The sequence below is a fragment of the Lepus europaeus genome, chromosome 18, assembly GCF_033115175.1.
Source record: "Lepus europaeus isolate LE1 chromosome 18, mLepTim1.pri, whole genome shotgun sequence".
In the NCBI taxonomy this organism is placed as follows: Eukaryota; Metazoa; Chordata; class Mammalia; order Lagomorpha; family Leporidae; genus Lepus; species Lepus europaeus.
Window position 1 is genome coordinate 22240428 of NC_084844.1, and position 14560 is coordinate 22254987.

Consider the following 14560-nt stretch of genomic DNA (forward strand, 5'->3'; position numbering starts at 1 on the left):
GCTCAGCCAAGGCCTTTTGGCCCTGGCCGTAGGCTGAGGTGTCAGCCTTTTTATCCTCTCACAGCCAAAGCAGCCTCCGTTCGTGCCTTGCTGTTCGATATCTCCTTCCTCATGCTGTGCCACGTGGCCCAGACCTATGGTTCGGAGGTGAGTGGGGCAAAGGGGAGGGGAACAACCCATAACCCCGCCATCCCCCACCTCAATCAGTCTCCCAGGCCAGTCCTGCTGGCCTCAGCAGGTGCCCACCTTGGACAAAGCCAGTGGACACCTCAGTTACATCCGCATCCTACAAGGACCGCTAGGTGGCAGCAGAGTCCCCTGTCTGCCTCCCTCAGACCAGTTGGTCTCTAGTTCTTCAGGGTTGGAAGGGAACTGCAGGTTTCTAAATTTATTTATTTATTTTGTGAGGTTTATTTATTTATTTGAAAGGCAGAGTTACAGAGAGGTAGAGGGAGAGAGAGGTCTTCCCTCTGCTGGTTCACTCCCCAATTGGCTGCAACAGCTTGAGCTGCACGGATTGAAACCAGGAGCCAGGAGCTTCCTCCAGGTCTTCCTATGCAGGTGCAGGGGCCCAAGGACCTGGGCCATCTTCTGCTGCTTTCCCATGGCAGAGAGCTGGATCAGAAGTGGAGCAGCCGGGACTAGAACCGGCGCCCACATGGGATGCCGACACTGCAGGCGGCAGCTTTACCACAGCGCCGGCCCCGGGAACTGCAGTTTGCCAGGCAGCTGAGGTGTAGCCCCTGGCCCAGCTCTGGCAGGCGCTGCGCCCTGCGCACTCTGTTCCTCTCTGCCCCCTCCCCAGGTGATTCTGTCCGAGTCAAGCCCGGGAGCAGAGGTGCCGTTCTTTGAGACTTGGATGCAGACGTGCATGCCCGAGGAGGGCAAGATCCTGAACCCTGAGCACCCCTGCTTCCGACCCGACTCCACCAAAGTGGAGTCGCTGGTGGCCCTGCTCAACAATTCCTCAGAGATGAAGCTGGTGTTAGTGCCTGGGCGCCACTGCAAGGGTGGGGGAGGGGCGGGGCCAAGCCCTTCTCCCGCAAGCCCATCTGTGCTCCCCATGGTGACTTTCCCCTCCTCCCCACCCTCTGTAGGCAGATGAAGTGGCACGAAGCCTGCCTCAGCATTTCAGCGGCCATCTTGGAAATCCTCAATGCTTGGGAGAATGGGGTGCTGGCCTTTGAGTCCATCCAGGTAGCCCCGCCTTTCTAGCAACCTCTGTCTTCCCAGTCACTGTTAGCTTGTCATATTTACCGCGAACAGCAAGACCCATGATCCAGGAGCTCCTGTGTGGTGTTGAGCATCCTAGAATCATAGTGTTAGCCACTGCTTCCCTCCCAGGTAGCACTGGGAAAATCCAACCTGTTGGGGAGAGGTGTGCAGTGTGGGAATGTGGCCTCGGGCCCACCTCCCCCTGCCCCAGCCCACAGAGTCCCCAGGGAAGGGGAGATAGTAGCCCAGTCTTGTCCTTGCCCCCAGAAAATCACCGATAACATCAAGGGCAAAGTGTGCAGCCTGGCGGTGTGTGCTGTGGCTTGGCTTGTGGCGCATGTCCGGATGCTGGGGCTGGATGAGCGGGAGAAGTCGCTGCAGATGATCCGCCAGCTGGCGGGGCCGCTGTACAGTGAGAACACTCTGCAGTTCTACAACGAGAGGTCAGTACCGCCCCTTGCCCTCCCCGCAGATGTGTCCCGAGAAGGCGGCACCTCCAGGAGCCAGTGTCCCCTCACCTTCCCCAATACGCTACTTGCTTGGTCACTTCCTGGCTGGCCCGCTCACTCACATTTCTTCTGCCACCCATCAGAATCTGAACCAGGCCTATGCTGCCCAGCTCCTGAGGTTCGATGAGTTCAGGGTGTCCAGGGTGGTATGGCTGCCGCTCAGTGTTGTCGCATGTTCATCCTGTGACTCTGTACCATGTAGTGTGTGTCACTTGTGTTTATCACCAGCGCTGCTCTGTGCTGGAAACGCAGTATGATTCCTGCCCTCAGAGGTCTCGAGTTCCAGGGGACTCGCTCACCAGTGCAGAGGCCTTGCTCTCTAGGAACCATGAGCCCGTCTGTAGGCCTATGGGCCGCCCCCAACCCCAGTCGTCCTTTGGGATGTCCTGGCTTGTTCCTGGTGACTTCAGCTGTGTTGAGTTTGATGGTGTTGGTTCATTCACTCAGCCAACAAGTTATTTGTTTTAAAATTCTGGCAAAAGGCGGCGCTGCGGCTCAATAGGCTAATCCTCTGCCTGCGGCGCCGGCACCCCGGGTTCTAGTCCCAGTTGCTCCTCTTCCAGTCCAGCTCTCTGCTGTGGCCTGGGAAGGCAGTGGAGGATGCCTCAGGTTCTTGGGCCCTGCACCAGCATGGGAGAGCAGGAGAAGCACCTGGCTCTTGGCTTTGGATCAGCACGGTGCGCTGGCTGCAGCGCGCCACCAGAGCGGCCACTGGGGGGTGAACCAACAACGGAAAAAGGAAGACCTTTCTCTCTGTCTCTCTTTCTCACTGTTCACTCTGCCTGTCAAAAAAAAAATAAAATAAAATTCTGGCAAAAAACACATAACGAGGCCGGCACCGTGGCTCAACAGGCTAATCCTCCGCCTAGTGGCGCCGGCACACCGGGTTCTAGTCCCAGTTGGGGCGCTGGATTCTGTCCCGGTTGCTACTCTTCCAGGCCAGCTCTCTGCTGTGGCCCAGGAGTGCAGTGGAGGACGGCCCAAGTGCTTGGGTCCTGCACCCCATGGGAGACCAGGATAAGCACCTGGCTCCTGCCTTCGGAACAGCGCGGTGCGCCGGCCGCAGCGGCCATTGGAGGGTGAACCAATGGCAAAAGGAAGACCTTTCTCTCTGCCTCTCTTTCTCACTAGCCACTCTGCCTGTCAAAAAGTAAAAAAAAAAAAAAAAAAGAAAAGAAAAGAAAAAACACGCAACGTACATCTTAACCCTCTTTCCGGTGCAGCGCAGTTGTGTTAAGTGTGTTGTTGTGAGACAGCTCCAGAATCTTCTTGCCTGACAGGTCTGAAACTCCCCCTCTTCATCAACAGCATTGTGCGTCTGTCTCTGTAGATCAGACTCCTTTAGATGCCTCCCATCGCTGGAATTAGGCAATGTCTGTCTTTTCATGACTGTCTTATTTCGCTGCTCATACTGGCCTCAGAGTTGATCCATGCTGCATGTGACAGGATTTCCTTCCTCCTAAGGCTGACTAATCCTCCACTGTGCACGTGTGTCCAAGTGCTGCTTGCCCATTCGCGCAGCCGTGGACACTGGGTTTCTTCCATCTGTTGTGAAGATTGTGCTAAGAGCACAGATTTTACCAACACATCAGTTTGTTGGTGAATACATGCATAAATATATTTTTTAAAATAAAATTTTAAGTAAATATTTATTTATTTATTTGAAAGGCAGAGTGACAGAGAGAAGGAGAGAGGCAGAGATTGGTGGACTCCCCAAGTGTCCCCAACAGCTGGGACTGGGCCAAGCAGAAGCCAGGAACCAGGAGGTCCATCTGGGTCTCCCCCGTGGGTGGTAGGGGCCCAAGGACTTGGGCCATCTTTTGTTGCCTTCCCAGATCAACAGGAAACTGGATCTGAAGTGGAGCAGCCAGGACCTGAACTGGCCTCCAATGTGGGGTGCATCACAGCACTTTAACTTGCTGTACCGCAACGCCAGCGCCGCTCCCCCCCCACCCCCATCAGTTGTAAATGATGACTGGCAGGGTAGCCATCAAGGATATTTTATAAAGGAAAAGTAGCAACGTTTAGCTAAAGTGAGGTTTGGGGAGGGTCTGTAAAATCGCATCTTTGGGGCCAGTGTTGCGCCAAAGCAGGTTAATTTGCTGCTTGCAGTGCCGGCAACCCATATGGGTGCTGGTTCGAGTCCTGGCTGCTCCACTTTCAATTCAGCTCCCTGCTAATGCACCTGGGAAAATCCATTTGCCGAAGATGGCCTAAGTATTTGGAGCCCTGCACCCATGTGGGAGACCTGGAAGAAGCTCTTGGCTCCTGGCTTTGGCCTGGCCCAGCATTGGCTCTTGCAACCGTTTGGGGAGTAAATCAGTGGGAAGAGCTCTCTCCTCTCTCCAACTCTGCCTTTCAAATAAAAAAATAAAAAAAATCTTTTGTTTTCTCTTTGTCTCCTCCTTTTTTCCTTTCTTCCCTCATTGTCCTCCCAAAAGTAATGGCACTTTGGCTGTGACATAATCGACCCTGAGTGCACCACACCAGTCCCTGTCTGGGTGAGGAATAGTGGGGAATCCAGGGCTCCCTGGTACAGGTGGGAGAAGCGGCCCTGGAAGTCCCAGCCGCTTTTCCAGCACCACCCAGCATTCCAGGAACAGTTGGCTCTCAGCCCCAGGTTTGCAGTCACAGTCAGACTCACACAAGAAGATTCCTGGATACACACTGAGATTTGCCCAGCTACCAAGGGCCGGGAAGAATCTCGCGGGGCAGCGCTGGGGCCTCTCCTGGAAGTAACAGTTTGCTTTGGGAGGAGGCCAAGGCTGGGCGGGGACCCCCTCAAGCACTGGGCCCAAGGGGAAGTGATTGTATTTATTTATGTCAGAGGGTTGGCAGCGCCCAGGCCTGGGGGGAGGGGAGGTTGGAGAAGGAGAGAAACAGGAATATAGCGCTGGAGCCGCGGAACAAAGGGAAGGCCGTGCACTGGCCCTTTAAGGGCTTGGTGCCCAGCAGGTAGAGCCCTGCCAGCTCTGCTGGGGGTTGTCTCCTGCTGCCCCACCGAATGAGGCCCCCGTTCCCCAGGAACATTTCCACAACCCAAGTCCAGGGGAAGTCTGGCCTGGGTGTGTCCTCCCCTTCCCACCAAGGCACCTGAACCTCAGGTCTTCCCCTTGCACAGGGTGGTGATCATGAACTCTATCTTGGAGCACATGTGTGCTGACGTGCTGCAGCAGACTGCCACGCAGATCAAGTTCCCGTCCACTGGGGTCGACACGATGCCCTACTGGAACCTGCTGCCCCCCAAGCGACCCATCAAGGAGGTGCTGACAGACATGTTTGCCAAGGTGCTGGAGAAGGGCTGGGTGGACAGCCGCTCCATCCACATCTTTGACACCCTGCTGCACATGGGGGGCGTCTACTGGTTCTGCAACAACCTCATTAAGGTACTTGGCTGGGATGGCGGGGAGCCAGGAGCGGGGCTGCAGGCTTGGAGAAAGCTGCACAAACACCTGACCAGGCCAGACTCCGGCCTGGCCCGGGGGCCACTGTGGGCAGCTTCGTGGGAGTAGCGGCAGGGTCCTGGCCTCAAGGAGCTGCCCGTTGGCTGTCGCTCTGGCCAGAGGCTGTGAGTTGGGAGGAGCAGGAGCAGCACCGGAGCCTTGGCCTCTGCCCTGCCCTCCAGGAGCTGCTGAAGGAGACGCGGAAGGAGCACACACTGCGGGCTGTGGAGCTGCTCTACTCCATCTTCTGCCTGGACATGCAGCAAGTGACCCTGGTCCTGCTGGGCCACATCCTGCCCGGCCTGCTTACCGACTCCTCCAAGTGGCACAGCCTCATGGATCCCCCTGGCACCGCGCTGGCCAAGTAGGACTTTCTCCAGAGCCTGCCGGGCTCCCTCTCCCTGGGCCTCAGGCAGTCCCTCCTGGGCCCGCCCCGGGAAGCTGGGCAGATGGGGCCTGATCAGTGTGGACCAGAAACCCCCTTTTGGGCCCCTCTGATTGTTCCACTTTTCCTGGAACCCTTGGCCAGGCTCGCCGTGTGGTGTGCTCTGAGTTCCTACCCTTCCCACAAGGGACAGGCGTCCTCCCGCCAGAAGAAGAGACACCGGGAAGACATCGAGGTAGCGGCCCTTGCTCGCGCGTTCCCATGTCATCCAGCAGACATTTCCAGGCGTTTGCTGGTGGGAGGCGCCTTCCCTGGCTGAGGGCCTCAGGCATGGCTCCTGCCCTTGGTGCAGCCGTATTTGGGCCTGGGTGGGCACAGGCTGGAGGGGTAGCTCACGCGGCCCCCCAGACTGCCCTTAGTAAGAGAAGCTGGTGAGGTCCGCCCCGCGGCGGTGAGGGCAGAGGCCCGAGGGCCGTGTGGGCTGTGGGCAGGTGGCTCTTCTCTGCGTCGAGGCCTCGCTGATAGCCGGAAGTCCGGGGCTCAGGTTGTGAAACAGTGACTCTGCCCCCTCAGGACTACAGCAGCCTCTTCCCCTTGGACGACACGCAGCCTTCGAAGCTGATGCGCCTGCTGAGCTCCAACGAGGATGACGCCAATATCCTTTCGAGCCCCAGTGAGTGAGTGAGGGAGGGGCCGCCTTTGTCGGGCCCTGAGAGCTGCGCATGTGCAGACGCAGCCACAGCTCCGCTGGCTGGTTCTGCCCTGGTCCCTCCCTTTCACCACAGGGTTGAGGGGTGACAAGCCACGCAGGTATGGTCACAGCTGCCTCGGTACAGCCTGTGCCATTGAGTCATCAGCTCTGGGCTTCCTTCCTTCCCCCAAAACACGCCCTATGGTCTGGAGCAGGCCCAACTGGGACTGGGGCTGCTCCCCACTCTTCCTCCCCGAGGAGCACCAGCCCAGCCTGGCTTCCACGCCCCCTTCCCCTAAGGCCTCTTCGGTGCCATTTCATTTTTCCCTCTTTCCTGAGAATAGAAGTTTCTCTGAGGCTTTTTGGGGACTTCGGGGTCCAAGTGCACGTATGAGAGGAGGAGAGATACTGGGCCTGCCACCTACAAGCCCTGTGACCTCGGCTTGTTGCTTAGCAAGGCTGAACCCCCGTGTGCTCACCTGCAGATGGGGTTGTGTGAATTGAGAGCTAAGCCCTGGTGCAGCCCGGAGGCTGGGCCCTGGCCCCGGCAGTCCTCACCCAGGGTTCCTGCTCCCTCCTCATGGGAATGTCCGCATTCAGAGCTCCTCTGGACTCTGGCCTAAGGGTCTTCTCTGGGCTCTGCAGGGATCAGCTGATCCCTGAGTGGGGAGGGGGGCTGCCACTGGCAGAGCCACCAGTGAGTGCAGTGGCCGTCTCCTCAGTGTCCCTGCGCGCCTTCCCACAGCTGACCGGTCCATGAGCAGCTCCCTCTCGGCCTCCCAGCTCCACACGGTCAACATGAGGGACCCTCTGAACCGAGTCCTGGGTGAGTCCCCCGCTGCCGCTCCTGAACCTCTCCCTAAGGGAGGCAGGGGCCATGTCCGCTGGAAGAGGCCTCTCACCTCCCCCACTGCACCTGCTTCCCCGTCGCCAGTGCTCCTGTGTCCCCAGGCGCTCGTCTCCCCGTTTTCCTCTATTTTCCCCTGGACATTCCTGCCTGGGGGGGGTCTCGGCGCCCCCTTCTACTCCCCTGCCTTCCCCCGGAGTCTGATCTCTGCCTCCTCTTGCTCTCCCGTCCTGCGCAGCCAACCTGTTCCTGCTCATCTCCTCCATCCTGGGGTCGCGCACCGCCGGCCCCCACACGCAGTTTGTGCAGTGGTTCATGGAGGAGTGCGTGGACTGCCTGGAGCAGGGCAGCCGAGGCAGCATCCTGCAGTTCATGCCTTTCACCACCGTGAGTGCCCTTCGCCCGGAGCCACCGCCAGGCGGCCAAGCGGCTCCGCACCCGCGCCGGGGTGGGGCCTCCTTCCTCCTGGGACCCTGCATCACCCGGGGAACCTGGTGAGCAGCTGTTGTTCTGTCTGTCTGTCTGTGGCAGGTCTCGGAGCTGGTGAAGGTGTCGGCCATGTCCAGCCCTAAGGTGGTTCTGGCCATCACGGACCTCAGCCTGCCTCTGGGCCGCCAGGTGGCCGCCAAAGCCATTGCTGCCCTCTGAGGGCTTGGAGTGGTTGCAGGAATGGCTGGAAGGGCCCTAGCCTCAGGCACCTCAGGAGGAAAGAGGAGGAAAGAGGAGACGGCGTTGCTCGTGGTGTAAGAGCCCTTGGTTGGTCTCCAGAACTTTCCCCCCGTTCCTGACTTCTAGACAGTTCCTACTTTTCTGTAATTTCTTCTCCCCTCTGCTGTATCTAAAGAGAAGGAGCAGGCTGGATCCTTAGCCTAGGGCAGGGCCCCTGTGCAGCCGCCTCCCTTGCAGACTGGCCCCCAGGACTTCATAGATGCAAAGAGGGTGCGTGTACGTGTGAGAGAGAGGGAGAGAGCATGCGCGTGTGTGTACGGGCCGTGTATTTTTGTAATGTGAGGGGAAGCCCACCTCAGCTCATTTGTAAATAAAGATCCTCACGGATCGCACTGTGAGTGTCCACACCATGGGTGTCTGCGCCAGTGCCCCGTGTCCTTCGCTGGAGCTGGGGGAGGGGCGGAGGAGGAAGAGGCTCAGGAAGTAGGGCTCAGGTTCCCGTGTGTGTTCTCTGGGTAGGGAAGGGGGGCAGTGAGAGCAGCTTCCTGGGCTCAGACCCAAGTGGGGTGACAGCACTGGCCTGCGGCCCACCTGGTGAGCCGTACCCTGAGGCGGGAGGGGTTCTGGCATGCTGGGGCAGCATGTCCTGTTCTGTGGCTCCCCACCCGGTCTGTCCGGCCTGCAGTTTGAGCTGTCCCTTCCACAGGACAGGGCGAGGGACAGGAATGCTCTTGAACCCTTCCTCGCCTCTCCACACGCTCGGAGCTCCTGTGGGAGAGCCCTCAGCCAGGCAGTTGGGGTCTGGCCTTGCTGTCTAAGGCGCTGCGGGGAGGGGAATGGGTGACAGGAGCTGAGGACAGGGAGGGCGCCCAAGAGGGTGGGCTGGGTGGTTTGAGGGGATCTTTGAGCTGGAGGCTTGCCTGGTGCCTGCGGTGTAGACACCATATCCCCCCATTCCGAGCTGTGCTCCACCCTCTTCATCCCATCAGGCAGGGCCAAGGAGGAGAAGGTTCTTTCTGGGCACCGACCTTCCGCTGGCTTCTGTCTTCCCCGAGAGCCATGGGGTGGCAGCCACGGCCCAGCGTCGGCGGAGGGAGCCCAGATACATGAATGCCACAGGACTGCGTTTTGGCTGAGCTGGGGGGGGGTCCTTCCCTCCCTGCTCCCTTCCTCCTCCCACCCTTCAGCACCCTTGCTCCCCACCAGGCACCAGCCAGACTCAAGGAGGAAGAAGGCCATTTCTGGAGACACATTTTATTGCCCTGAAACTTGGTGACAGTGAGAAAGGGGGGCAGGGAAGGGGTGACCGCACACTTCCTGTTGCCCCCCCCCCCCCAGCAGGAGTCCCCTTGTCTTTTCCCTCTCACATTCCCAAGGCAAATGCCCAGCCAGAAAAGGAGCCAAATCCTGCCACTGCTGGGAGCAGAGGCCACGGCTCGGGACATCCAGTGATGCCTGCACTGCCTGCCCGTGAGCCAGAGGCCTTCACAGGGCCTGGCCTCCCAGCGCTGGCTGCCTCTGTCCAGGACTTTACCTAATAGGCGTGGTGGGGGGCTGTGAGGGGGCATGGGACCTGGCTGGCCCAGTGGGGGAACACTGCTGTTTAAATATTAAACAGAGCAGTCTTGTCTCCCACATGGACCTCCTGGTGCTCCCCAGGGCCCCGGGGGCTCACGGCAGCTCTTTCCAGTGCCCGCGGAGGCTGCCGGGAGCCCTGTCAGGAATAAATACTTGGTATTTACCTATCTCCCTCCCATGCAGGAGAATGAAACTTGGAGAGAGGGAAGGACCTGGAGTCTGGAGTTGTTTCACTCTTCCCTGTCTTTAAATACGAGGCTTAAATAAGCATAAATATTAAATAGAGATAAATACAGTGGGGAGGGGAGCTTTGCTCAGGGCTGGGCCAGGTAGCGCAGGACGCGGTAGGCCAGTTCCAGGAAGCTCTGCAGGTGGGAGGCGACCAGGACGCCGCCCGCCCGGCGCTGGAAGGCAGAGGTGAGGGCTGGCGTGGTGCCCTGGGCGGGCTGCATGGCAGGAGCCAGCCCCAGGTCCTCCATCTGTGGAAGAGGAGATGCCGTTAGGGCCAGTGAGCAGGCCTCGGTATCCGCGAGGACGCGCTGGGAGCTGATGGGGCTGGGAGTCGAACGCAGGTCTGTCTCAGGATCCTGGGATCTGGCTCCTTGTTCTCCAGGGGGACTAGAGGAGGGTCAGTGGGAGGTTCCTGACCTGGGGTGGTGGCTTTGCGTGCCCAGGCCCTGGGAATGTGTCCACTCCAACCCCAGAGCGTCTCGGAGCCCTGGTGAGCACTCAGCCTTGCTGTGCGCCTCCCCTAACAAGGCTCACCTGGTGCCAGATGGTGGTGGCAAAGTCGGCGACATCCAGCTGTAGCTTGTCCAGGGCTGGCGCTGATGCCGGGGAAATCCCCGCCAGGGCCTGCAGGAGGCCGCGGTAGAGGAGGAGGCCGCTGTGGAGTTGGCTCAGGCAGCCGGGCTGGGGGCGGAGCAGGAGTTAGGGGAGCTGCCGGGACCCTCAGGGAAGAGAAGTGGGGCGCCCAGGCATGGGTTTAAGCCCCCCTCCCCCGCCCTCCCTGGACACTCACCAGCTGCAGGGCCTGGCTGGAGCAGCTGCTCAGGGGAGCCCGCGGGATGCCCAGAGAGTGCCCGAGCAGCAGCAGCTCCTCAGGGTGGCACAGCCTGTGGGTGGCGCACTGCGGGTGGGAGGGTGCTGAGTGACACCAGCCAGGGCCACCCCCCATTTCTCGGGGCTGCCCCTCCTTCACCGTCCTGCCAGGTTTCTCAGCCCCTCCCCCCAGTGCTCTGGGCCTTGGGCCTCCCCATCCTGGTCCCCAGCAGGGGGTCTCTCCCCAAGTCCCTCCCAGCCACCTCTTCTTTCTTCCCTATCCCTGTGTGTCTCCCTCTCCTGGCACCTTCCTGATGATGGCTCCCTCCCCCTCTTTCCTCCACAGCCCTCCTGCTGCCCCTGCCTCCCCTTACCAGCTCCTCCTGCAGCATTGAGGTGTCGGCTTGGATCTTCCGCACCTGCTCTGAGCACTTGAGCAGGAAGCCCTGGGGCAGGGAGCTGGCAGGGCCTGGGGGCACAGCTTCTTGCACTGCCCAGAGTGCACCGAGCCAGAGCAGCAGCTGCAGGGCTAGGAGCAGATGGGGCTCAGAAGATGCTGCCTGCTCCCACCTGGGTCCCTCTTGGGTGCTGGGTGGCCATCACCCCAGGCTGGGGATTGCAGACCCCATGGCACTTCAGCCTCCCTCCCACACCCAGGCCAGGCAGCCGTCCAGTGCTGGGCTAGGATACTCACCCATTGACTTCGTGGGGCTCTGGGCAGCAAGTTTGGCCTTGGGTCTGTGTTCTGTGAGGGCTCAGCGCCTGAGGGCCTTTATACAGAACCCCATGGAGGCCTGGGAGGAAATTACCTGGGGCCACGACTCAGACTTAGTAATAATTTCCCAGGATTTATGCAAATACGGCGTAGAAGACAATGCAGGGGGTTGGAACAAAAAGCTGTTTGCGAAAGTTTTGTGAAATTGTGGAATCTCTGATCCTTTGACATCTAGTCCCCCTCAAACTCCCTTCCTCCCCTCCAGCTCCTCCCAGGCCTACATTGCCCCGGGGTGTTTGAGCCTAAACAAAAGTGAACTGCTGGTAAAAGCCTCCCAGGCTGGAGGCTCCTCGGCCTCCCTGGCTGATGGGGAGAGGCCAGGCCCCAGGACGGCCCCCCACCCTCCTCTGGCAGCCACGCAGGGCAGCCCTCTCTGCCTCTCTCCTTTGGGATTCTGAAGCCACCTGCACCACAGGCCCCCAAATAAGGGAGAAGACAGTGAGATGGCCCCCATAGGTACCCCCAAGCCCCTGGGGTGCTGGCTCCAGAGGGGCTAGGGCCCGAGACAGGGACATTGGCCTTGCCTCTGGCCACCACCCCATACCCCACACTGGGATAGGCACCATCCCAAGTTTCAGGCTGTCTTGTTCCCAGCTGATTAGCTGGGAACTCCCCGATACCCCCCGCTCTGACTCATTCCTTTAAGCCCCCGGAATGCGGCAGAGGCCAGAGGAAGCCGGATGCCTGTCCTGAATGAAGCAAGACCATCGAGGCTCTTGCTCACCTGACCTTGCCCTTCCACTGTCCCCTCTGCTACCCCTGGTGCGCTGCCCGTAAGACAGCAGAGTTCTCCAGGCTTTGGAATTGGGGGGCCGGTTCCTGTGGGTTCCCTGGCCGTTCCCTGCCCCAGGGAAGAGGGCACCAGCCAGCATGTGCTGCCCTCGAGTGGGCATGGGCTGGGGGTGACAAGAAGAAACTGCCCTGTCTTCACATCCCAGAGCCGTGCACTGTTAGTGCTGAACGTGAACTTGTCTTCAGAGCCAGCCACGTGGACTGGGCCTGATAAGGAAGTGCCTGGCCTGCGGTCGTGGGTAGCAGAGTCATGTTACAGCCTGGGCCTCTGCCGGGCAGTGGGCCTGTCTGGGCGGTCTGACTGACCGCACCCAGGGCTGTCACTTTCTGAACAGTCTACCGCAAGTGCTCCAAGAAAGACTTCTCTGGGTCAAGAGGGGATGTGGCGGCCTGGGCGGGGCCATCCCTGGGGCTGGGGTGCCCTCTCGTGGCCACAGCTGGCAGAGCCATCACCTGTTGAGCTCACAAACTGTCATCTGGTCCCCCTGTGCCTCTACGCTGATGAGGTCGGGCTGTGTGCCCAGCAGCTCGTGGAGGGTGGGGCAATCACATCCTCGAGCCTGCTGCCTGGCAGCCCTCAGGTGCCTCTTCTGCGTCAGGCCCTTTGCATGATATTCTTCCCATCACCCAACAGGTGTGTGACACACGAGGGAGGGCTGCACAGGTCAGAGCCCGCAGGATGTGGAGTTCTGTTGGCTTCCCAAGCCAGTGGGACTCCTGTCCAGACAGCCGTCTGGGTAATGGTGCACTCCGCACTTGAGCTCCAGTCGGGCGCTGAAGACCAGGCAGAGAGCAAGGGCTCGTTGCCGGCAGCATGGTGCACAGGCACTGCACTGCCTCAGAAGCTGAGAGCAAAATCTCACAAGGCGCCTGGCTCCAGACCCCCCATTCACCCCTTCAGCTTCCCCCGGGCCCTCCCGGGTGTTCCTTTGTGGTCAGAACTAGCTGGCAGCTTGCCCTCCCACTGCCTGCTTCCTCCTGGTGCTCGGCTCAGAGCATCTGTAGCAAGGATCCAAGGGACTCAGGTTGTTGCTGAGGACAGTTTGGTGGTATGGAGAAATGTGGCGCGTGTCCTGTGGCCGAGGGATTCTACTTCGCTAGGCCTCAGAGGGTAGGCAGGTGCCGCCTTGTGCTGAGTGAGGAATGGCTTTTACATTTGTATTTGAAAGGCAGAGAGTGAGCGAGCTCCACCTGCTGGTTCACCTCCCAGATGGTTGTAACAGCACACGGATGATGATTTCTCTTTCAAATAAATATTTAAGAAATAGTTGTGAAAACAATCAGAATATTTAGTATCATGTAAAAAACCATTTGAAATTCAAGTTCCAGTGTCCATAGACCTTCCTTTACATGTCGCTATGGCTTTTGCATTGGAAAGGCAGAATGGAGTAGTTGTGACGGAGGCCATATGGCCGACATGCCTGAAAACTGTCTCTGTAGCCCTTTGAGTTTGCAAATCATGTACGCCGTTGGTATTGCAAGACCACAGACACGCTCTCTGAAGCACCATCTCTGGTGAATCATTTCACGTTTCCAGCACAGGGGGAAATGCTCAATAAACTGCAGTCCACTCACACATCCCGCCTCCCCACCTGCCCGGCCTGAGAACGCCACGAGGAAGGGGACTGTTTTATTCCGGAACGTCGTTAGTGCCAGGGCGGCACTAGGCATGCGTACCGACACAATCAGCTCTCAGGCAGCAGTGACACAGCAAGCTCCATGCTGGTAACGTGAACGCGCCTCTTACAGAAACTTAAAAGACTCAATGCTGTGTGTTCTAGGGAAAGTAGGAAAGCAGAGAGTGGCTTAGAGTTCGGCCGGAGGCTGCCCCGGTAGAGGGAGCCAGAGACTGCAGCTTGCCTGGCGCTTCCTGCCTTCTCGGGTTAAAGCATCACACAACAGAACATTAACGTTTATTAAGCCTGGGTAGAAAGTATGTAAGTATTTGTTGTGTTATTCTTGTACTTCTACATTGTTTTTGCAATTCTAAAACGCTCAAGGGAAGGAATACAGTGAGCTCTCCAGGTGGGAAAGACAGGAAGCTTCTCCAGGAAGTGCAAAGCCAAGACAGGGCGACAAGCAGCTTCCAGAGGGGGACAGAGAAATGGTAGGCAAGAACCAGGAAATCGTGGCACATGACGCCAACTTGCTGTACCAGCCATCAACGCTCAGCAGTCTCTTACCAAGCCAGGAAGGCCTGCGGCGCTGGCTGGGGGTCAAGTGGAGACTTGCAGATCTGTCCTGTGTGCGGTTGGGCAGCACCAGGCAGAACAACAGCTGTGACCAGAGAACAGGCAGCTGCACCTGCCATTATACCTGTGTCCTGTCACACAGCTTTTGAGGTCAGGTACGGTGAGTGGTCAAGGGCCGAAGGACAAGCCATCTGGAGACTCCCCAAACCCCCAAGCCAACAGGGTAACAGAACCCCAGACTGAGCCTGAGAGAATGTGAGCTGAACTCGGAACCAGACAGGCAGGGTGACTCATGGGAACCTGTACTTGAATCCCCAAGACACCCAGGAGGTGGTCAACGTTCACTCCCTTTCCTGGAAGGGAATTAAAGAGCTCTTCAGGGACTGCTGTGGTGATGTTCTCGGCAAAACCGCAGCCTGCGAT

At 58.9% G+C, this 14560-nt stretch overlaps 2 protein-coding genes across 4 annotated transcripts in view; one reads left to right on the top strand and one right to left on the bottom strand.

The window, feature by feature from the left end:
* MED24 (mediator complex subunit 24) overlaps window positions 1-8151 on the top strand; it is a 32987-nt gene extending 24836 nt beyond the window's left edge. For all 3 annotated transcript variants that reach the window (XM_062175243.1, XM_062175245.1, XM_062175244.1), the window contains 11 exons: window positions 65-147; window positions 806-984; window positions 1098-1197; window positions 1483-1658; window positions 4846-5110; window positions 5350-5531; window positions 5697-5787; window positions 6126-6225; window positions 6989-7069; window positions 7329-7477; window positions 7622-8151. In XM_062175243.1, the coding sequence (XP_062031227.1) occupies window positions 65-147; window positions 806-984; window positions 1098-1197; window positions 1483-1658; window positions 4846-5110; window positions 5350-5531; window positions 5697-5787; window positions 6126-6225; window positions 6989-7069; window positions 7329-7477; window positions 7622-7738 (1523 nt within the window). In that variant the 3' untranslated portion in view covers window positions 7739-8151. The remainder of the gene's footprint in view (window positions 1-64; window positions 148-805; window positions 985-1097; window positions 1198-1482; window positions 1659-4845; window positions 5111-5349; window positions 5532-5696; window positions 5788-6125; window positions 6226-6988; window positions 7070-7328; window positions 7478-7621) is intronic.
* Window positions 8152-9006: 855 nt separating this feature from the next.
* CSF3 (colony stimulating factor 3) lies at window positions 9007-13616 on the bottom strand. Its single transcript, XM_062175066.1, has 6 exons — window positions 13538-13616; window positions 11073-11172; window positions 10753-10966; window positions 10359-10466; window positions 10103-10249; window positions 9007-9816 (listed from the first exon to the last, which is right to left on the bottom strand). The coding sequence occupies exons 1-6, from the start codon at window positions 13614-13616 to the stop codon at window positions 9652-9654; spliced, it is 813 nt and encodes a 270-aa protein (XP_062031050.1). The 3' UTR covers window positions 9007-9651.
* Between the last annotated feature and the right edge of the window lie 944 nt (window positions 13617-14560).